This window comes from Lagopus leucura, unplaced genomic scaffold (genome assembly GCF_019238085.1).
Source record: "Lagopus leucura isolate 7727_CA_CO unplaced genomic scaffold, USGS_WTPT01 Super-Scaffold_100022, whole genome shotgun sequence".
NCBI lineage: Eukaryota > Metazoa > Chordata > Aves > Galliformes > Phasianidae > Lagopus > Lagopus leucura.
The window spans coordinates 8538092-8560004 of NW_024962275.1; the positions used below are offsets into that span (position 1 = coordinate 8538092).

General features: G+C 55.6%; 2 protein-coding genes across 7 annotated transcripts; both read right to left on the minus strand.

Moving 5' to 3' along the window:
• Positions 1-3107: 3107 nt before the first annotated feature.
• Positions 3108-9809, minus strand: TOR4A (torsin family 4 member A). Of its 6 annotated transcripts, none has more exons than XM_042879024.1 (2): positions 9683-9809; positions 3108-5565 (listed from the first exon to the last, which is right to left on the minus strand). In XM_042879024.1, exon 2 carries the CDS (start codon positions 5524-5526, stop codon positions 3949-3951), a length of 1578 nt encoding a protein of 525 aa, XP_042734958.1. In that variant the 5' UTR covers positions 5527-5565; positions 9683-9809; the 3' UTR covers positions 3108-3948. The 6 variants fall into 6 exon arrangements, with proteins under 6 accessions (XP_042734958.1, XP_042734957.1, XP_042734954.1 ...); XM_042879023.1 differs by lacking the exon at positions 9683-9809 and adding an exon at positions 8892-8973; XM_042879020.1 differs by lacking the exon at positions 9683-9809 and adding an exon at positions 7603-7993.
• A 1669-nt stretch (positions 9810-11478) lies between these two features.
• Positions 11479-21895, minus strand: ANAPC2 (anaphase promoting complex subunit 2). Its single transcript, XM_042879349.1, has 13 exons — positions 21815-21895; positions 20026-20648; positions 19095-19227; positions 16626-16800; positions 16368-16487; positions 15854-15971; positions 15595-15776; positions 15322-15463; positions 14884-14959; positions 14378-14581; positions 13600-13729; positions 13082-13317; positions 11479-11940 (listed from the first exon to the last, which is right to left on the minus strand). Exons 1-13 carry the CDS (start codon positions 21893-21895, stop codon positions 11728-11730), a joined length of 2433 nt encoding a protein of 810 aa, XP_042735283.1. The 3' UTR covers positions 11479-11727.
• Positions 21896-21913: the final 18 nt, after the last annotated feature.

Consider the following 21913-nt stretch of genomic DNA (forward strand, 5'->3'; position numbering starts at 1 on the left):
ACTGGGTTACGTCAGGCCAAGGCACTCTGCAATGCTCAGTATCACATTTTGACCATGAAAAATCCAAAAACTGCAGTGCTGTTTGAGCACAGCAATTTGCAGGGAGGGGCAGAAACTCTCCTTACATCATCTGAAATAGTTGGGACGGACCCAAGGTCTGAGGCACGCGCCTTTCTTTGTATCGGAAAGATAAGCAACAATCTGGAAGCCAAGGATCAGCTCACCCTCAAAACAAAAGCTCAGAACACTTTCCAAGCCCCAAAGGCAGCCAGAGGGGAGGAAGGGCCTGGGTAGGGTGAAGAAAGCCCATGACTCAGAAACCTTCATCCCACATGTTGGAAATGCATGAAGTCATCTCAGGAAGAACGAAGTGCTTCGCTCTGACGCATCAGAAGCAACCCACGATGGTAAAGCCAAATTGGGCTGGGTGAGGGGGTTATGTGAGGTACACACTGTGTCTTTTTGGTTGCAGCCTCAGAAAATCTGCTGGGAATTGAGAGCCATGTTGGAAAAGTGTGGAACGTGGCACCAACACCCCCTGCTCCTTGGGTACCTGCATGTGGCTCTTGCTGTTGATTTGGACAAGGAGCTTATGAGGAAAACCATTAATCTACAGGAGTATCTCGCTCCAGGATTTCAATTTTTTCTCTCTTTGCTTAGAGGAATGGGTGACACACCACGAGGGTTCGACCTGAGTGAGCGTTTGGGCACCGTGGCACATTAAGGAGCCAGAGTAGGGCACAGGCAGAGGTGAAATCTGAGGTCAGAGTGCTGAGGAAATCCCAGCCGTGACTTAACTCCGACTTTCTCTGGATGTGTAACAATAGGAGCTGAATCCCAGCCTGAGGGATGTCACAGGAAGCTCAATGTCAGTAAGCTCAGAATAGCATCCACTGAGAACCCAGCACTGTGTGCACCCAGCATGGAGCTGCCAGCAGCTCATCGCTGCAATCCCAGCAGGAGGAGGAGCAGCAGTCCCTTCTGGGAGCCTTTGCTGTTTTCCCATTTCCCCAGCCTGGCTAATCACAGATGCAGGTGCCTGAAACTTTGGGCCTAAACCCAGCTATTTTAGCATCCCAGACGTTATCACAGCAGAAGAGTAGTGTTAAACTGGAGTGATCTCAATGAAGAGCGAGTACTGCAAGTGAGACCAGCTGCATGCTGGGTGGGACAGAGCTAGAGCTGAGCCATCGGCAGGCACCAAGGGGAGGCAGAAGCCAAACAAACAGCAGCTTGTGAGCCCACGGACTCCAAGCACTTCTAACCCATCCTCCTCCATCCCCCAGCCCGGTGCAGCTGCTCTGCTCAGCCCATCTGGGAGCTTTGCCTGCAGTGTAACCTCACCCGTGCTCTTCGGAGCTGACCCCACACCCTGCACAAGGAGAATATGCAGAGCTCAGCCCTGCTCCCTGCCTCTCCTTTGCATATTTGAAGGCTCTTATCTTGTTTCACCTAACACTCCTCACACCTGCAGGTGTGTTGGCTCACACGGTGCAGCCCAGGCTCTGTCCTGACAGGGTGCCCTGATGAGGCCCTGCATTCCTTCACCCTGCTGTACACCTTCCCACCCTTCCCAAGGCCATGCCTGCACTCCTTCCAGCATTCTGCTGTGCCATCTCAAAAGCTGTTGCATTTTTCTCTGCACCTTGGATGAATTGCCTCAGTCACAGTTATTGCAAGCTGGCCTCGCTCTCTTCTCCCCTGATCAAATTAAATGTTGCTTCCCTGGTTGAACTAATGTGTTCAGTGAAGATTACAGGGGGAAATGCATTGAAGCACTGAGCCTGCTGGAGTTCCTCATTAGCTTCCCTCCTCCCCTTGCAGGACACATTGTTGGGCTATGTGGGGATGGGCTGAGTGCTGCACCTCCAGAAGCAGTACCTCAATTTACACCCTGCTCCAGTGCTCCAGGCTGATGCTTTGGATCTGCTGCAGTTCCTGGCAGAACCATCACAGCCAGAGGCACCAGGCAGTGAGGATGAAGTCCCTGGGTTGTGCACAGTGCAGGAGGAGCAGCACTGGTGGCTCTGGTGGCCCAGCACGGCTGACACGATGCTGCAGTGCCTAACAGAGCAGTGTTAGTTTGGCACTGAATCACCTCTGTATCATCATCCCACAGCAAAAGGAATACAAACAGGGAGGATTCAGCCTCATGAGCCAGCACCTGCCTGCGGAGGCGGCTCTGGGCAGGCTATGGTGGACGGAGCCAGCTCGGGTTAGCTCCTTTTTAGGAACCCTCCATCACAAACTCCTTTTCCTGGAGGCAGCTGAGCCCACACAGAACATGTACGTGCACCCACTTCCTTGGGCTGGAGCCAGCCTGTGTTACTGGAGAAACGCAGGGAAAAGCCCAACCACTTCCCAGTGCCGGGAGCGCAGGGAGGAGGATGGGGACATCGGGTGTCCCTGGAAGCCCAGCCACACAGCCGGAATGCTCTGAGCCTGGGCTCAGGGCAGTTCATTATCGATCACTGTTAAAGCAAATCCTCCCAGCTTGCTTGCAGGGGCACTTGGAGGTTCGGCTGGTGCCCAGCTCTCAGCCCTTTCCCAGGGACAAGGGATCCTCCTGCAGCCAGAAAGCAGCCGGGAGCTTATCCCTGGTATTGATCTGACAGCGACCCGGGCACTGCCCAGCCCCAAAGGCTGACTGCAGAACAGTGGAGATCTGTGATCACTTCATGATGGGGCACAGGCCAGGAAGATAGGGAAGGCTCTGCAGCTGCATGCTGGGGTGCACAGTGAGCAATGCCCACAGCCCATAGTCTGTACTGCTCCCATCCCTGGGCATCCTGGAGCCGAGCTGCTTCAGAAGAGAAGGGAGTGTGTGTATCTGAAGCCAGCCATGCCTGCCCTCTGGGGCACTGGGGGGGTTCTGCCAATGCAGGTTGTACCCCAGACACAGCTGACAGCAAAGGGGGTATCAGAGGCAGCATGGACAGCCGTTGAGCTGGGGTGATGCCTAGCCCTCCCATCATACCTTTGAGCTTTCAGCAAAGCTGCAGCCTTTGCTCCCAGTCCAAACCATAGCCGCATCGACCCTGAAGAGAAATCTGGGTGGAAAAACACATTTCGGTCACATATGGGAAAAGTACTTTCAAATTAATTTATTCAAGATAGTTTGGATTTATTCCTGACAATAGCTCTGGAAGCAGAAATCTGTGATGGAAGTCTTTGGAGACCAACAATTAGAAAGAGGCAAATCAAACAACCAGTGCAAACATCCACAGGATTACGTACGTGATAATTCACAGCAACTTGTAGAAGGGAACCTGGGCACAAAACCAAAACCTGGGGAAGCAATGCCATGAACACCTGCTCTACCCGCCTGCTCAAAACAAAGACGTGCTGTTCCCAAGGCACTTCCAGGCAGTGTGTTCTCCACTGGGTCTCAATGGCAAGGAACATCAACAGGGCTTGCAGCACTGGGAGAAGCCCAGCAGTCCTGCTGCCCTGTGCCCACACAGCCCAAATGGTCTTTTCCAGTGCGTGCTGCCCAACAGACACCAGTTGCTATTTTGGGCTTTCTAGATAAGGAGCATGGTGAGGTGCACCCAGCAGCAAAAAGCAGAAGAGCTTCCAGTGGAGACTGCAGCCCTGGAGATGGTGAGATGTGGCTCTGTGTGCTGCTGAGACAGGGAACCCCGATGGGTTCTGGTTTCTTCCTTCACTTGGTACTGCACAGCGTCTGTCCTCATTCTAACGAGTGCATGAGTAACAAACAAAGTGTCTCTAATTGCTGTGAGGCTGTGGGGCCCTCGCTGGCCACGCCGCGCTCTGCAAACATGGGGAACACCCAGAGGAGAGGAATGGTTGTGCTGCAGAGGAGCCCGAGCTGCCATCCCCTGCCCTGACCAGCAGCCCCAGGGCAGCCACTGAGCCGCTCTGCCCTCACACACTCCTTGTGAGATTGTAAATCCCAAGAACAGGCCATGTCTCCGCAGAGAATCCCTACAGCAGGTTGACTTTGGCCACCACCTGCTTGCAGCCCAGCCTGGAGAACTGCTTGTCACCCGTAGTGTAGTAGCTGAGCTGGCCGGCCAACCTCTCGACGTGGCTCTGCTCGGGGTACAGCCCTTCCCTCCTCATCTCCTCCAGGAAGCAGTCTATGACGTGACTCCTCTCCAGGAGAACGAAGGGGACGACGTCTGCTGCCTTCCACAGCGGGTGGGCATGGCTCAGCACGGGCTGGATGACGCTCAGCAGCTCCTCAGCTCCGCTCCGTTGCTGCAGGAGCTCAGCGGATGCGTTCTGGATGACAAACTCGGTGATTTCACCACCCCCTATGTTGCTTATCAAAATGTAGATGGCATTGAGGAACTCATTGGTTTGGTTGGGTTCAAAGAATCGGCTGAGAGTGTCCAGCAGGACCGGAGACATGAGCTCAACCTCATCCAGAATGAACAGCGGTATCTTCTCCTCGATTTCAGCTCTCGTAACCATGTCAGAAATCTTCTTAGACAAGTCTGTTTCACAAGTCAGAGGATCCACGCCGCTCGGGCAGTGGTGCATGACAAAGTATTGCAGCACGAAGTCATTGTCCATGACGGAGCGAAAATGCTTGGCCAGCAGCCAGCCAACGTGACTCTTCCCCACTCCTGTGGGGCCATTCAGCGAGAGGACCAGCGGCTTGTTGTGGATGTGGGTAGCGAGATAGTCCTTCAGCAGCTGCATAATACTTTCCACAGCAAGCTTCTGCCCAAATACTTCCCGGTGCATTGTTTTCTCTAAGCCATCGAGGTCGTATTTTTGGAGGTTGTCATCCAGGTTCTCTATGGCGTTGAGGATCTGGAAGAAGATGATGACGATGAGCAACAGGAGGCAGCGTTTGGCGTTGCTCTTCTCCTCTGTGGGGAGGTACCTCTTTGTTTTGTCAGGGTACAGAACTATCCGAGATTTCCTTCGTTTCTTTTTCCGCCTGGATTTGCTCATCGCCCACTCTTCCACAGACGTGTCAAAGGTGAAGTACTGGGACGTCTTGAAGCTGGACTGGTTAAAGAAGGACTTGGAGGAGCCGTAGAAACCAGATCTGTTCAGGGAAAACTGCCTCTGGAGCAGCCGCGCATGGACGGGCTCGGATGACTTTTCCTGGGGGAGCTCGAAGTGCAGACCTCTTTTCTTCTGCACTCGGTAGCGCTGCTTGAGGCGGACGATTGCCCTCAAGGGTGAAGAAATAAAAGAGATTTTCTTGGAAGCAGTGCGGATCTCAGCATCAGGCTCTTCTTCCCCTTCGCTCTCAGAGCAAGACGCCTCTCCCTTCGCATCGGCCTCCTTGCAGAGCAGCTCTCCTTCCCCATCGCTGTCAGAGCAGCACATCTCTCCTCCCACGTGGCCATCAGCACAAGGTCCCTCTCCTTTTGCACTGCTTTCTGCCACATTCCCCATGGCAGCGGGAAGTTCTCCATCCACCTCAGCACAGGACACCTCTTCTTTTGCACCGCCCTCAGCACAGGATGCCTCTCCTCCCACATCCCCCATGGCAGCGGGTGCTTCCCCATCCACCTCTGTATCGAGCAGCTCTCCGTCCATCTCGCTCAGCTCTTACAGCCCACTCACATCCTCTTCTTTCTAAAGCAAAAAGGACAATGCAAAATCAACCTCTGTAAGAGCAGGAAGTGACTGACAGCAGCCAAACGAGGCTGATTGGAACGACCACACACAGCCACGGGGTGTCCAAACACGGATCTCTGCGCACAGCATCAGCCGTGCGCCAAGGGGTGGGGAAGGCAGCCCCGGAGAAAGGGCACCTGTTGGACGTGGCGGGCAGCAGGATGCGGGCAGGTGGATCCCGCCCTGACCCCGTGCTGTTTCTCTAGCACCTGCCAAACACGAGCAGCACTCAACAACACACCCCTCCATAAGGAAACAGTCACCCCACACCGCAGATGGGGTGTGGAAAGCTCTGCCGGCCGCGCGCGGGGTCCTTTCCTTCCCGGGCGGCACTACGGGATGGCAGCGGCTCCACCACCTCCCGCTCCCGTCTTTCCCCACCCGGAGCCACGAACAGCAGCGCGGTCACCTCCCGAATCCAGCTGTGGGAAAGGCGTTGACGGAGCTCACCCGGCGAGCAGGGAGCGGCGCTGCGATGGGAGCGCGGCGGGGAGCAGCGAGCGACGTCCTGCCGAGCCGACCTCCGGCCGCGAGGTGCCGGCTCCGTCCCCGCCCGCCGGCGCTGCCCGCAGTCCGTGTCACGGTGGGAGGGCGCTTCCCCAGCGCTGACGCACGGGGACGGCGGCTGCGGTGACATCGGCGGGCAGGAAGCGGAGCCGGGCAGGGCGAGCGAAGCCGCTCCCAGCGGCCGCCCGGCACGCAGCCCCGGCCCCGCTGACCGCTGCCGGCCCGCCCCGGCACGTCGTCGGCTCTCACGTCGGGGCGGCCGTGCTCCAACCCGGCGCCCGGCGAGCTCCATTAGCCCCGGGCGTTAATTGCTCACCTTGCGCGACGCCGGGCCGTGCCCCGCACCGAACCGGCCGGGCGAGATTCCTGCACGCAGCACGGCCGGGGGCTGGCGGCCACGCCGGGTCCCCACGCTGTCCCCGCGTCACCCCGGCACCGCTGCGGTGCTCTCCAGTCCCGTTCACTTCTCTCACACAGGCGCTGCCCGAAGCCCACGGCACTGCCATCCCAAAGCGGCTGGGAACAGCTCTATGGCACTGCCATCCCAAAAGCTAGGGATCAAACCCACCACACTGCCATCTCGCAGTGACTGGGAGCAGTCCCACAGCACTGCCATCCCAAAAACTGGGGAGCAGCCCCATAGCACAGCCAGCACTACACTCCCTGAGCTGTGGTCCCTGGGATGTGGGATATCACAGACCTCTGTCTGGGGACAGTGCATCCTCTCCCAAGGCTGCCCTGCACCAGGGCACGGAGGAATGTGGGAACAGCAAGGGGATTCTGTCAGTGTTCACAGGAATGTGAACAGGGAGCAGAGTGGTAATGCAGGAAGCAGTGGCACATCTCAGCTGCTCCCCAGTAGATGCTGCAGGGACACCACCTGCTGCACGGGGAGGTGACCCCAGGCCCTGCTCTGACAGCTGAAACCCCAACGGCATCCACCCCACGGCAGGGGATGACAACACCCTCTGAATGAGAGGGAGTGCAGGGATCAAAGCCCACCTCCAGCACCCCTGGACACCGAGAGCCCCGGCTGCACCAGGCAGGGGCACAGCAGGACAGCAGAGCAGGAGAAGTGGCGCTGGGAAGGGGAACCACTGGGAAACCCCAAAGATTCCCCTGGGCTGGGAACAGCCACCTGCATCTGAGTGCGTTTGGGGGAAGTGCAGAGCAAAAGGGGGGGAACGGGCAGAAGGGATGGGAGCAGATTTACAGCTCCAAGGAGAAGCAGGTCACCTGAAGCCCTGTGCCACCCCAATCCTGTGCCCCCTGCACCTCTGTGCCATTTACATCCCCATGCCACCAGCATCACCACGTCACCCTCACTGCTGTGCCATCCCCATCCTGTGCAGCTGAGCACACCCCAGAACCTCACCACATCCCACGGTGCTCAGCTGCTCCCCACCTCCCCAAGCACCACACGAAGGTAACGGTGACACAAAGCCCCCAATGCAACCATTTCCCATTCGGCCCCATCTGCTTACTGACCGTGGGCTGGGTGTGGGGTCCCTCTGTGTGTCCCCTGGGTGCTGCCACCCCAACCCAGCACTGCTCTGCCCTCACAGCTGCACGGTGCCGGGAGGAAATGGCGCAGAGGAGTGGCCCTGCACCACTTCCTCGTCCCACTCCGTCCTCGCCCCGAGCATGGCTGCCGCGTGTGAGGGCACTGATGGGGCTGAGGGAACGTGTCAGCCCTGGGATGCTGAGTTTGGGTGATGATGTGGGGTGTGATGGGTGCCAGGCTGGCAGCAATGGGGTCACAGAAAGCCTTGGGGATTATTGGGGTGGTCTGGGGGAAAAGAAGGCGAATCTGGGACAAAGCAGCACATGGGGAGGTGCAGGTTTGTGCCTGGTGCAGCTCTGTGCTGACAGTCCTGAGCCAAACCTTCTAAAAGTGACACCCCCAGCAGCAGTGCTGAGGGGGCAGGGGCTGTACCCACAGCTCGGTGCCCTCTCCCCCCACCCCCATGCACCCATGTGTGCCCAACTCCACAGAGCTCTGCTCGGCGCTGTGCAATGCTCTCATTTCTGGTGAATCCCAGGGGGAAAGCACAGGGTGGGAAGTGAAACCCCTCTCCTGCTGGAGCAGCAGCCCAGGAGCAAAAGTAGCTGGGAAAAACAAAACCTCCTATTTCCCTTCCCTGCATGGACTGTGGCTGTAAGGATCAGCCCAGCCATCCCCTACAGTGCAGGGACATCAGCATCACATCGTGGCCCCCTCCAGAGGAGCCGTGAATACATCTTGCGGGCTGCAGCCCTCATGGACACAAAACAAGGCATTTTAGGGGATAAATTTGGGGTTTTGCAATGGGAGAGCTCTTCCCCAGCAGCACTTAGCATGGATGCATACCATAAAAATAACACAGAAGCAATGATCCTCAGCCCTTGTTAAAAACAGCTACGGGGAGAGCAAGAAGCTGCCACATCCAGCAGCAACAAGGGTGTGCAACAGGATGGCATTCTGTGCAACGGGGCTGTGTGTGCAGCGGGGGGCACTGCAGCCGTGGGGAGCATGCAGGTGCAACAAGGTGGGTGTGTATGGATGGGGGGAAAGCTGTGCAAAGGGGGGGCATGCATGTGCACTGGGGGAGTGCAGTGGTGGGGGTACGTGCATGCAGGAAAGGCTGTGGGGGAGGGGAGCATGCGTGTGCTTTGGGGCAGTGCAATGATGGGGGGCACACACATATTGGGGGGAAGGCCACATGCATGCAGGGGATCCTGCAAGTAGGCTGCGCCCCGGGCCACCCTCTTCCCCCATCTCGGAGCCCCCCACTCACCTCGGGCAGCCTGGAGCCCTGCAGCCCCCGCCGGGGCCCCCGGGGAGGACGCGGCCAGGAGCAGCAGCTGCACAGCCCTTCCTGCAGGGCCAGGAATGCAAATCCTGCCTAACGCCGCCTCTCCCGTGGCTCAGCCCCACCGGGTCCTCCCGGGAAGAAAAGGGGTGAGAAAACCCAGGGGAAGCTTTGGGACACCCATCCCTTGCGGTCACTGGGACCAGGGGGTACCCAGAGTGTTGGCAGCCAACGTGGGCTGGGGGCACCCACACATCCCTGGTGCTGCTTTTGCTTTTACACCAAATTCAGCTTTCTCTGCATCGTGGCATCGGTGAGCTGGGTGCATGCAAATCCCGTGGTGGCAACCAGGACACAGAACAGGGCTGGAGGTACCCGGGGGGGGTCATGAGCAGGGAGGTGCCACGCTTCCCTCCCCCGAGAACGGAAGAACAGGAAAAAAACAAACTAAAAAAAAAAAAAAAAACAAACCAAAAATAAAAACAATGAAAGAATGCATAAACCCTTCCCAGGCTGCGGGGTGGGAGATTTCCAAACCCAAAAGCAGATTGCAGCCCACGGCAGGAACACCGGTGGGCAGGAGGCTCCGTGGCACCACTCAGCCCCATCTCACCATTAGCAAAACTTTCCAACCTCCATCAGCAGACGTGGCCACATGTGTCCCCAGTAACCCAAACAGTTTACATGCAGGCCGGGAGCATCCCTTGTAGGGAAGAGGCATCCTGCTGGCTTTCTGGAGGGCTCTCTATAAACAGTTTATAAATAGAGCAGTGTACCTGGAGTGCTGGGATCTGCTGGGACGAGGGGGGTTCCTCCGGCGGCAGTGCTCCCATTGCACAGTGCAGGATGAGCCAGAAGCACCGACTGCTATTATTTGTACTTCTGGCTCGTTTCTTTTCTTTCTTTCTTTTTTTTTTTTTTTTCCAGCTTCCGCAGTTCAGCCTGAAAAATTCCTTCCCCAGCTTGTTTCAATTAGTTTTGAGCCTTTTATGTTTCATCTGACTTGAAATGTTCATTAAACCCAAGTTGTTGCTACTGTAATGCTTTGAAAGCTGGGCAGTGACAGCCGCCCCATGGCTCTGGGATGGGGACAGAGCAGCCGCAGGCAGCACTACTCTGATCCAGCAAACCCACAGCACACACCGGGTGACTGGGGAAGGTCAGCACAGTTTCTGCAGAGGAGAAAGCGAAGTGTCCCCATATCCCAAAGCAGTGAGGAAAACCCCACAGGAGCTGCTCCAGCAGCACAGAGCAGGAGGCAGAGCAGAGCTAGGGGTTGCACAGGCTTTTGTCTCTGAGTCCTTATCATGTAGGTCCTGGGTGCAGCTTGCAGGGATGTCCCAAGCCATGGCACAGCAACAGTGGGGTCAGTGCTGTGTACTCCACCCTGCTTCCTATCCAGCCCAAATGATGAGTCCATTGCATCACTGCATGTCCTACCAGGGTCTGGTGGGATCCACATTGCTCCTGGTGTGTTCAGTTTGGATTTCCTCCCCTGCTTGCTGCTGTTTGGGATTTGCCACCATTTATCTGTGCCTGGAGCAACTTCCCACACATTTGCCCTAAAACCCAAATTTTCCACCCTGCTCAGAGCTTCTGCAGCCCTGCGTGCACACCCCAAGCACAGCCATGTGCACCATACAGTCACATTGACCCAAAGTGCCCTGCCCACATCACCTCTGGTGCCACCAACCCACTCCTTCACCCATCCCAGGTCCCCAACATCACCACCTGCAGTCGGTCCAGGGATCCCCAAAGGGGATTTGCCCTCACAGGAAGGGCAGCAGAGAGGCTCCCCAGGCATCGCTTCCAATTACCAAATGTTATTCCCCCCCCAATCTGCTCCAGCAGCCTGACAGGAGGACACATGGCATTTGTTCCCCTCTGGATGGAGGGAAATCCCCAGTGAAGGCTGACCATGGGGGTCTGTGAGTTTGATTCGTTCCCTACAGCACCAGGAACGTCTGAACAGCAAAACACAGCAGCCGGTTCCTGCACTGCAAGGCCACCAGCCTGGAGGAAGGCTCACAGGGAAACAACAACACGTGCTCCCACCCATGGAGGAAGAGCTGCAAACATGCGTGAGAGAGATAAGCCCACAGCAGCACTAAGGATCCCCACAGTGCTGGGCTTAGCATCTCTTACACACTGACAGACAAGGCTGTAACCCTGAAACACACCAAGGAGGCACAGTTGCCACAGCAGTGAGTTTTAAAGGGAGAGAAGTATTCACGCTGTGGTAAAGCAGCACTGCCAGTGCCTGGACAGTCCTCACATGCCCCCAGGACTAACCAGCTCACCTTGGCAAACTGCTGTATCTCATCCTCTACAGCATTCCTCATCCCACAGTAAAATTATTCCACCTGTCTTTAAAGTCCTGAGCAAGGATTAGGGGACCCTGGGGTCTCCCTGGAACCACAGGAGACGGCACAGACATCACGTTTGTCTTGACAGAAGGAGACACAGCCAACAGCCCCCTCCAAACCTCCCACGGCTGCAGCGGCGCCCGGCCGACTACAGAGCTTCAGCATGGGGAAGTGTTGTAGAAAGCACTGCTGAGAGGAGAGAAAAGTGCTGGCACCAACCCAGAGACCACTGCTGGGTTTTATTGACCACTGACGGGGATCAGACACTCGTTGATGAGAGGAAGGTAACGTGGGCAGCAGCTCCAGCCCAGCCGTTCTGAGGGCTGCACAGCCCACACTGCTGCTGAACTGTCTTCCCAGGTGTCTCCTGTTGGGAGGGGGCACAGCACCCACCCCCAGCACAGAACCTACCCAGCAGGATGCAGAGAGCTGGGCGGCACCGAGGCACTTGCAGCCTAGTTGCAGCTCTTGGGCAGGCGATAGACACCTCCAGAGTAAATGAGCTGCTGGTCCCGTACCTTCTTCTGCAGGAAGCCCTGCAGCTCCTGTATGTCAATCTCTGTGACCACAGGGCCCGTCATCACAAACATCTTCAGCATGCTGTGGATCCTCTCCAACGACAGGCTCTCCAGGTTGGTCAGCATCGCCTGGATGTAGGTCCAGAACAGCTGCAGGGACACACAGTAAACCACCATCAGTACCATGCAGAAAAGGGCTGCGGAGAGCCTGGGATTTAAGTGGGAAATACCCAAGGAGAGGATGAGGTATCCTCACACAGCCAGAATGCAGGATGTGTTACTCAGTGGGTAAATGCAGGCAGGGCACACATCAGTGTGACACACAGGTACAAAAAGCAATGGGAGTGTCCAGGGCCACCCCATACAGACAGCACAGCTCAGCCTGGCTGTGCTGGATACCCCTTTCTAGCACTGTAAGCTGAAAAACACTGAGTGAATCCAACTTATGTCTGTTTTCAAATATGAAATCAACGCCCAAAGAGTTGCATGGATACATTTCTGGAGCAAAGGCAGCCATCTAATGCCCATATTACCCATACCCTGGGTGACCAGCAGGGACAGGAAGGTGATTGTCCCTCTCTACTCTGCTCTTGTGAGGCCCCATCTGCAGTGCTGTGTCCAGGTCTGGAGCCCCCAGTACAAGAAAGACAGGGAGCTGTTGGAGAGGGTCCAGAGGAGCCACAAAGATGAGCAGGGGGCTGCAGCACCTCCCCTACAGGTGACAGGCTGAGGGAGCTGGGCTTGTTCAGCCTGAAGAAGAGAAGGCTGCGGGGTGACCTCATTGCAGCCTGCAGTGCCTAAAGGGAGCCTACAAACAGGAGGGGAATCAACTCTTGGAAAGGGCAGATAACAGCAGGACAAGGGGAAATGGTTTTAAGCTGAGGGAGGGAAGATTGAGGTTGGATGTCAGGGGGAAGTTCTTGACAGAGAGAGTGGTGAGGTGCTGGAACAGCTGCCCAGAGAGGCTGTGATGCCCCGTCCATCCCTGGAGGTGTTCAAGGCCAGGTTGGATGGGGTCCTGGGCAGCCTGGGCTGCTCTGAAATGGGGAGGTTGGTGGCCCTGCATGCAGCAGGGGGTTGGAGCTTCGTGATCCTTGAGGTTCCTTCCAACTCTGGCCATTCTGTGATTATGTGATATTGCCAACAGTTATGTGGATGATTGATTCACTTCAAATTCCCTCAAGCCAGAAGGACAAAAAGCAAATCCAAAGAGCAAATCAAATCCATCCCCAAAAGCCAAAACATTGGACGTCTGCACCGTCCCACCCGCCCTGCAGGCACCCAGACACACCTGCAGCTCTTCCTCTTTCTGGTCAGCCTGCGAGGCCATGGCAGAATCCCCCTCCTCGTCGCTGTCTATCAGGACAACCTTCTCCCCCTGGTCCTTCTGCTCCTCCTCGATGACAGTGAAGGTGCCCGGTGGCTCCTCACGCAGCACTCCCTGCTGCAGCCACAGCGTCATCTTACGCTTCAGAGACGTCACGGGCACCTTGAGCACCTCGCTCAGCTCCGCCAGTGTCCACGTACCTGCAGAGCACGGCTGTCAGGGGGGCTGCAGGACACCGTGCCCATCCCTCGAGCCAGGGCTTAACAAGAAGGAAGGAGGGCAGCCCAGGGGTGAGCAGCCACGCGCAGGGCCTTCCTGCAGGCACCAGGTGCTGAGCTGTGCTTTTCTGAGTGCTGTCTCCTTGCAGAGCTGTGGTACATCCAAGCTCCAGGCAGGTCCTGCCCCCACCCTGACGGAGTTCTCAGGCCCTATGGCAACGTGGCCTTTCCACCCACCTCCGTGTGCCACAGCACATCACTCACTCTTGGTCTGGAAGTGCAGGATGATGGCAGCATGCACAGGGGAGACGGACAGGGAGAGCGTGCGGTCAGCCAGCTCCACATCCAGGCTCACCAGACCCAGGTGGTACTTCCAGTTCAGAGTCCTCATGGCCTGCAAGAGGGAAGCAGCAGATCTTCCAGCCCCTCTGTCGCTATGGCTAGCTGAATTCTATGCACCTCCAGCAAAGACAAAGGCTGCTCCCACTTCATGAATCTCTGTCCCACCATCATCCATTCCCTGCTCCCTCAAAAGGAAACACCCTTGACATGAGTTGTCGCCCAACCCATGCCCAATACCAGCGTCCCTCTCCTGCCTGAAAACCTCTCCTCAAGAGAACAAACAGAAGAGTGACGGAGTACTGAAGTAAAGAGGCCCAACACAGACAGGATGTGCACTGGCACGGGCTGCACAGGGAGTGGTGCAGTCACCATCCCTGGAGGTGCTCCAGAACCACAGAGATGTGGCCACTGGGGACATGGTCAGTGGGCATGGTGGGATGAGCTAATGGATGGACATGATGATCTTCGTGGTCTTTTCCACTGTAATGATTCTATTATTCATTCTTCTGGCTGTAGCTAAGCTGGGGTAGATTCTAATCCACTTTTGAAGCTGGAGGACTTTGGTATTCCACTGTCACACTGTGGGTGTAGCAGCAGCTACGCTGTAAGGGATGTTACAGGGACTCTGGAAAGACCATGCAAACTCATGCTAGCAGAGCTAGCAACACAAAACTCTTATGGAGGGTTAAGGAATCCTCACCTTCAATTTCTCATACTTTTTGGAATAGGCTTCCATGGCTTCCTTGACCTGCTCTGGAAGCTCCAGCTTCTCCTCCTTCAGTGGTGGCCAGAACTCACTGGACAGGATAACAGCCACAAGGCTGAATGGTGGCCTCTCCTCCTCCGGGAGCTTTTCTTCCTCATCACGAATGTTGGCATTAATGCGCCGTGAGTCAGCCATGTCCTGGAGAAGGCAGAGGATGATAAGAGCCCTTCAACATCCACAACAGTGTAGGCAGGAAGAGCAAGGGAGGCACCGACACCGCAGCATTCACCCCCAGCCAACAACCCAACCCACCACACTTGAACAGCCATCCCTAATGCAATTCTGCCTGTCACAAGTCAGCCCCCTCTGAAATGGGATTCTCATAACCCCGTTTCACTAAAGGACTCTTTGTGGTCACTCTTCTTCACCAACCAGGAAAAGCACCCAGAACTTGAATTTAAAGAAGCCAAAAACAAACAACAACAATAAAAGCCAATTACTTTTAACATGACTTCACAATAGTGCATCTGAGCTTCACCAAACCGCAGCTTGAGCAGCTCCACGTTGCGGATTTCCCTGGTGAGAGAAACAAAGGATCACACGTGGGTTCCAAGAGACAAAGTTGGGTTGCAGCTGAGGTTTCCTCATGGTTCACCCCTTTTTTTGTACTTTGACACCTTCTGCTGAGCCTCAGCAGCCCCTGCAGGTTGTTGGAAAATAGGGAATGGAGCTCAGGGCGTCTGTGTTTCCACTTCCCCATGTGCTGCCCTTTTAGTGCAAGCCAAAGGCAAGACTGAGCAGCAGCCAACTAGTGAGCCCTGAACTTCTAGATGCCACCCACAGCTGCAGAAATAGCATTTTGTGGTCCCAAGGCTGGAGCAGACCCCTGCGAGGTGATTTCAGCTGCGGAGCTCCAGGGCAGGGCAGCTGGGTCTCACCTCTCAGCACTGTAGTTGAACTGATGCAGCAGCCGGTCAGCCAGGAGCGTGCGGTACTCATTGATAAACAGGTCCTTGCTGCCATAGATGCTCACCAGCAGGCTGATGATGTCTGAGGATCGGCGCTTGGAACTTGATTTCCCTATTGAAATGCAGCAGAGAGCAGTGTGAGATGAGCAAAGCCCCAGCCCAGACTGGCACAACCAAACGAGTGACTCAAGACTACGACCAGCCGTGGGGTGCGGGCCGCCTTGATGCCTGCTCTTAATTAACCTGGATCTGCATCAACTGGGTCAGGGACCCAGTCCCCTGGTTCTGAGATGTCATCATCACTCTCCTGCCCGTTCTCCAGTGTCACTGGGTCAGCTTTTGACAGCTCATTTGCCAGATCCCCGGAGCCCTCAGCATCCCCTGTGAGACCGGCCACAATCTGCCGCACGGTGTCCTCCCGTGTCCTGCCAAAAGGTGAGAGATACAGAGCAATGAAGGGAAGGGGAAGGGGATGCACAGGGCTGCCCTGAGAGCCTCTTACCTCAGATACTTCCTGATGGGCTCACAGGCGACCTCCAGGATAACCATGGAGGGGTCCAGCTCCCGCAGGGCCTTGATGGCCGAGATATACAGAGTGATGATGTCGGATGTGTTGACACCTATGAGAGGAGCAGGGGAGCAGTCCAGAGTCCCAGAGCACAGATTTGGATACAAGAAAGGTTCTGTTAGATCTATGGAGCTGGAGGCGAAGGGCTTGCAGCCCTATTGGCTCATCCAACGTGGAGAGAACAGATCTTTATGGCTGAGAAAGCAGCTCCAACCACAAATACAGGCTCAAAGACTACTGTAAACCAACTTAGCTTCCCAACCCATTTAGAACAAAGCCAAACTTGGGAAGCAGAAGGGGCCGGGATGTAACCAGCTGCCACTGCCCATGCATGCTCCCACACAGAGAGCACACAGAGTGCACAGCCCAGCTGCCTCTCGCTCAGCAAACCCTCACAACCAGGCTCCTACTTGTGTTGTGATGACATGCACAGGGACGTAAAACCCACCGGGATGCAGAAGTCGTATTTCCAGAGCGCTTTTCAGGGAGCTGAGCAGCTGCTGCCTCAGGTTTGTCCTTTCCAGGCAGAACTTGAGGTCCTCCACAGCAGGCTTTGATTCTGGGAAATCTACAGACCAAGCAGCGATCAGGAGCAGTGCCACGCTCCACGGGGAGACAGCGTGGCACCAGGAGGTGAGCGAGTGCAGATCTACCATTCAATCCAACCCAGCAGCGAATGAACAGCCAAAGAGTGGGTGACACCGACCTCGAATAATGTTGAACAGCTCTTCAATCAGCATGCTGGCGTAGATGCGGTAGAAGAACCTCTGGACGTGGCACCGCCAGCGCTTCAGGGTGCTGCTGGCTTCTGCAGAGGGGCGAGCCAAGGGGCCATCCTGCAGAAACACTCTGCTGAGCCAGCCGAGCACCTTCTCGATCCACTGCAACAGCAGAGGGAGAGCACAGGGATGGAGGACAGCTCTGCACAGCAGAATATTCCATCCTGCAGAATTATACTGTTTTCCAATCTGCGCTTGCAGAACTGTTCTCTCTGAGGGAATAGGAGCAAAGTGCTCAGCTCAGCACCCTCACCCAGACCTTCAGTGGTTCCTGAAATCAATAAAGAACAAGCAAGCCATCCCCAAACACTCCCAGACCTACCAACCAAACGCAGGCACTGAGACAAGGCCCCGAATACCAACCCAGCCCTTTCATAATAATATCCTACAACCCGATCAAAGAGCATCAGAGGCTGATTTTATATACTGGAGATTTCATTTTCTACTTTGCCATATTTGTCATAATTCAAATGCACCCAACCACTACATCCAGATATTCAGAACAAATGGGTTTATTTTCTTCCTAAGATGGCAAATGCCCAATGATGTCTGAGGATCAGCACTTGAAACTTGATTTCCCTATTGAAATGCAGCAGAGAGAAGTGTGAGATGAGCGAAGCCCCAGCCCAGACTGGCACAACCAAATGAGTGACTCAAGACTACAACCAGCTGTGGGGAGACAGTGGGCTGCCTTGATGCCTGCTCTTAATTAACCTGGATCTGCATCAACTGGGTCAGGATCCAGTCCCCTGGCTCTGAGATGTCATCATCACTCTCCTGCCCATTCTCCAGTGTCACTACTTGAGGCAGTACTTGAGTATTAACAGTTATTAGGTGCTATTATGTTTTGATAACCAGGTTTGGGCAGCCTGAAAAATGCTGAGTTTGGGTGTGGGGTGCCAATGTTAATGCTTGGTTGTCTGCTTGACCAACGACTGGAGGAGTGCATGAGTTCTGCCCATAGAACTACAAGGCACAAGAACCTGCAGCACAGAACACCCAAGCATCAGTCCTGGGCAATACTGGGAAAGCTGAAAAGCATTCTAAAGAGCAAAAGGAAAGGGCAATCATCAGTGCAAAGCACCTCGATGCTGAGGAACACCTTTATCCAACTAGGAATTTGTCTCTCAGTGCCCTTTGCAGCAGAGCCAGAGAAGAAAGTGTTGCACAGCAACTGTAGAAAAGTAAACACCAAATCACTGCCAGCATTTGCAGACAACAAAAGCACCCAGCGTGGCACACAGTGAGGAAACCAGGACAACAGCACAGAGCAGCCTGGTTCACATGGCAACCTGACCTCACACATTGTTCGTCAGCGCAGACCAACGTAAGGCCATGCATCAAGGAACAAAGAGCACAGAGCGAGCGTGCAGAGCACAGCCTGTGTCCCAGAGCAGCCAGAACCTTGAGAGGAGCTTTAAGGTCATACAGAGCAAAGACCTCCACACAAACTCGGTGCAAGGCAGCAGCAAGAGAACTGAGGAGTTGCAAGAACACTACCTGCCCACACTGCTTCCTGTTTTAAAGGGGTGCAGGCAATTTAGGACTGAAAACAGCCACACAAACTCCCATCTACACGCAGGGAAGGCTGGCTGCAGCAGCATGGCATACTGCCTTCACAGTGTTGGTAGAACAGAACCACCAAAATTCCTTCATTAATAGAATCACAGAATCCTAGAATGGCCTGGGTTGCAAAGGAGCACAATGCTCATCAGTTCCAACCCCTGCTGTGTGCAGGTCACCAACCAGCAGACCAGGCTGCCCAGAGCCACATCCAGCCTGGCCTTGAATGCCTGCAGGGATGGGGCATCCACAGCCTCCTTGGGCAACCTGTGCCAGTGCCTCACCACCCTCTGGGGGAAAAACTTCCTCCTAATATCCAACCTCAACCTCCCCTGTCTCACTTTAAAACCATTCCCCTTGTCCCATCACCATCCACCCTCACAAACAGCCGTTCCCCCTCCTGTTCATACGCTCCCTTCAAGCACTGGAAGGCCACCATGAGGTCTCCCTGCAGCCTCCTCTTCTCCAAGCTCAACAAGCCCAGTTCCCTCAACCTTTCCTCATAGGAGAGGAGCTCCAGCCCTCTGATCATCTCAGTGGCCCTTCTGTGGATATGTTGCAAGAGCTCCATGCCCTTCTTGTGCTGGAGGCCCCAGGCCTGGATGCAGATGGGGCCAATAGGGCCATTGCCAGGTGAAACGTAACGACCTGCTGTGTGTAGGGCAGAGCAGACCCTCTCCTCCAGCACAAATCTAAAATGCCAAGTTTTAACCACTCCTCTTCTGCCAGGGGTGGTGGAAGTCACAGCCCAGGACTGGGGAATTGAGGAGGAGTTGGGAACAGGAGCAGGAACAGGAGCAGCTCCACACCTCCAAAGCCAGGGCCTTCCTTACCTCCTGGAACTCGTTCAGGAAGGAGTGCTCATATTCACCCCGGCATCGCCGCTCCATCCTCTCCTTGATCATCCTGTGCAGGATGGTGGTCACAGCATCAGCACTCACTCTCTCCAGCAAATTCAGCCGGCGGCTGCGGACACAGAGACCAGAGTGAATGAGTAGAAGCAAAAGCATACAGAGAAAACCGAACTAACAGAGAGCACCTGCTGCCACGTGGTGCACAGGTGCAGGCATAGCTCTTAATTTAAGCACTCTGATGGCTGGCAGTGATGCACTACTCACACAATACGTCACATGAATGCTATCAGATCTTTTTCAGAAACACTGTCTTAGGATTGTAGAATCACAGAACTGTTAAAGGCCATCAGGTCCCACTCCCTGCAGTGCTCAGGGACACCCACAGCTCCAGCAGTGCTCAGAGCCCCAACAGCCTGACCTTGGCTGTCTGCAGGGATGGGGCACCACCAGCTCTCTGTGCAACCTGTGCAGTGCCTCACTGCCCTTACTGCAAACAACTTCTCCCTTATATCCAGTCCAAATCTCCCCTCTTGTAGCCGGAAACCATTTCCCCTTGTGCTATCATAACAAAACCTGCTAAAGTCTGTCCCCTTCTATAATATAAGACATTACTGCAATCCCATCTTATTCAGAAACATTTTCTACAGGAGTTTGTTTCTTTGGGACCTTGGAAGGCCTTTGGAAGATATTCCCATCCCCAGCGAGAGGCACTTCTCCCCGAAGGACCACTCCAGTTCAGTCAGCAGCCAGCAAGCAGCTGCAGAACCCACGTGAGAAGATCCCAAACCAGGACCCCTACCCAGGGTATAAACATCACGCACAGCTCCTCCATTTCTCAGCCATGAATAAACCCAGGGCTGCTGCCCTCACAGGACCTCCTGCTTGTGGGGCAGCCCTGTGCCATACATACAGAATGTCATTGAGCTGCCGGAACCGCTCCATGGCCGTGGGACACCAGCACTGCTCCCTCCTGCTGCCACAGCCCGCGCACGCAGCGCTCCCTCCTCCGCTCTCCTCCGTGTCGCTCTCCTGCTCAGCCTCACTCATGCTGCTCTCACATTCGTTCATTCCTTCTTCTCCCTTCTTCCACTGCCTCATGTATATCCGGAAGGTGCGGCTGTAGAACTGCTGGATCATCTCCTGGAAGGGCTTGGTGGTGGAGAAGAAAAGGATGGCTTTGAACATGGTGTACACCTTCTCCCGCAGCGTCTGAGCGCCCGTCCCCAGGAGCAGGCCCGCCTTGGTCCAGCCCTCCAGGAGCTCCATGCTGCTCAGGTAGGGCTCAAGGCGGCACTTGAGAAGACAAAATGCATCCAGGAGGAGCGCGGAGCACTGCTGCTCCTCCGCCGTGTTCTCGTATTGGCCGATGCAGTTCCAGAACTCGGGAGCGATGTGGGCCTGCAGGTCGGTCTGCAGCACCTCCAGGAACCACTCCTCCACCGCAGTGTGCAGCCCATAGCAGCGCAGCACCTCCAGGGCGCCACGCAGCTCAGCATCCTGCGGTGGGCACAGCGGGTCACACCGAGCTGCCGCCTGGGGAGCAGAGGGGACACGTTGAGCACACAGCCGCTTCTTTATGTCCCGTCCCTGGAGGTGCCCACAGCCATGGGTGAGGCTCTGGGCATGGTGTGGGTCAGCCAGCCCACAGCACAGGGTGGGTGGGCTGTAAGGATTCTTCCAATCCAACCATTCTGTGGTTCTGTCATCTATAAGGACCCTTCTAACCCAAACATGTTGCCATCTATAAGGACTCTTCCAACCTGACCGTGCTGTGATCTATGAGGACCTTTCCAACCCAACCATTCTATGGTTCTCTGACCTGTAAGGACCCTTCCAACCCAACCATGCTGTGATCTGTAAGGACTCTTCCAACCCAACCATTCTGACTCTGTCGGCAGACATGTGCCAGAAGGGACCCACAGCCCACAGAGTGATGATGTGTGGGCTCTGCCCATCCCACAAATCCAACGCAACTGGATTAAAATCAGTTTTATCGCTTGTAGACATTAACAGTATTACATAGTTTATGAGGGCTGTTCCGAAAGTAATGCCTTCTATTTTATTGTATTGGCCCACTGTATCAGAAGGGGATGTGGGTGGGATGGCAGCAGAGGCTGAACCTTCCCACCAATATGCTATCGCCATGTGTCTGACATGGAAGTGCAAGGAGCAAAGGGTGGAACTGAATTCCTCTGCATGGAGAAAATGGCACCCGTTGACATTTATCAATGCTTGTGGAGAGAAAAAAAAGTGGATGTGAGCACAGTGAGGGGTGGGTGGTGCATTTCAGCAGCAGTGACAGGGGCAGTGGTCACCTCCAGCTGTGCAGCTGCTTATGAACGAGGGCAGCACACAGCTCTTGTTCATCACTGCTGAAAACGCAGAGCTAACGGTGGTGGCTGCACACTGAAAGAGCCGAGAATTTAGCGCGAGCAGCTCTATTGCCACTACCATCTCTTTATATCTAATTACAGCTTCCACAGAACACAACAGAACGCGTCACTTTCGTCGCCACCAACCCACGCGCAGCCCAGGATCACCTCCTTCCTCCCGGAACGTTCGGCATCCCTCACACGGCGGCGTGCGGGGGGCCCAAAGCCCGACACCCACGCGGCGGCCACCACCGGGCTGCCGGGACCCCGCACAGCCCCGTCCTTCCCGTCCCCCCGCGGCCCCGCGCGGCTCCGCTCCCCGCTCACCAGCCCCAGCGCGGCGGGCGGCACCAAAGCGGCGCTGACGGAGCTCCACGCCGCGGACAGCCCCGCGCCCGCCGCCTCCATGTCCCGCAGGAAGGGGCG

What these genes read in the sequence shown, in the direction of transcription:
- TOR4A (XM_042879024.1), bottom strand. Translation starts at nt 5,526, where the DNA reads ATGGACGGAGAGCTGCTCGATACAGAGGTGGATGGGGAAGCACCCGCT.
- ANAPC2 (XM_042879349.1), bottom strand. Translation starts at nt 21,895, where the DNA reads ATGGAGGCGGCGGGCGCGGGGCTGTCCGCGGCGTGGAGCTCCGTCAGC. An exon ending in ATTGTGAAGTCATGTTAAAA is followed by an intron (nt 14,582 to 14,883) that starts GTAATTGGCTTT and finishes TGCCTTCTCCAG; the next exon opens with GACATGGCTGACTCACGGCG. An exon ending in AGAAAGAGGAAGAGCTGCAG is followed by an intron (nt 11,941 to 13,081) that starts GTGTGTCTGGGT and finishes GTGTCCCTGCAG; the next exon opens with CTGTTCTGGACCTACATCCA.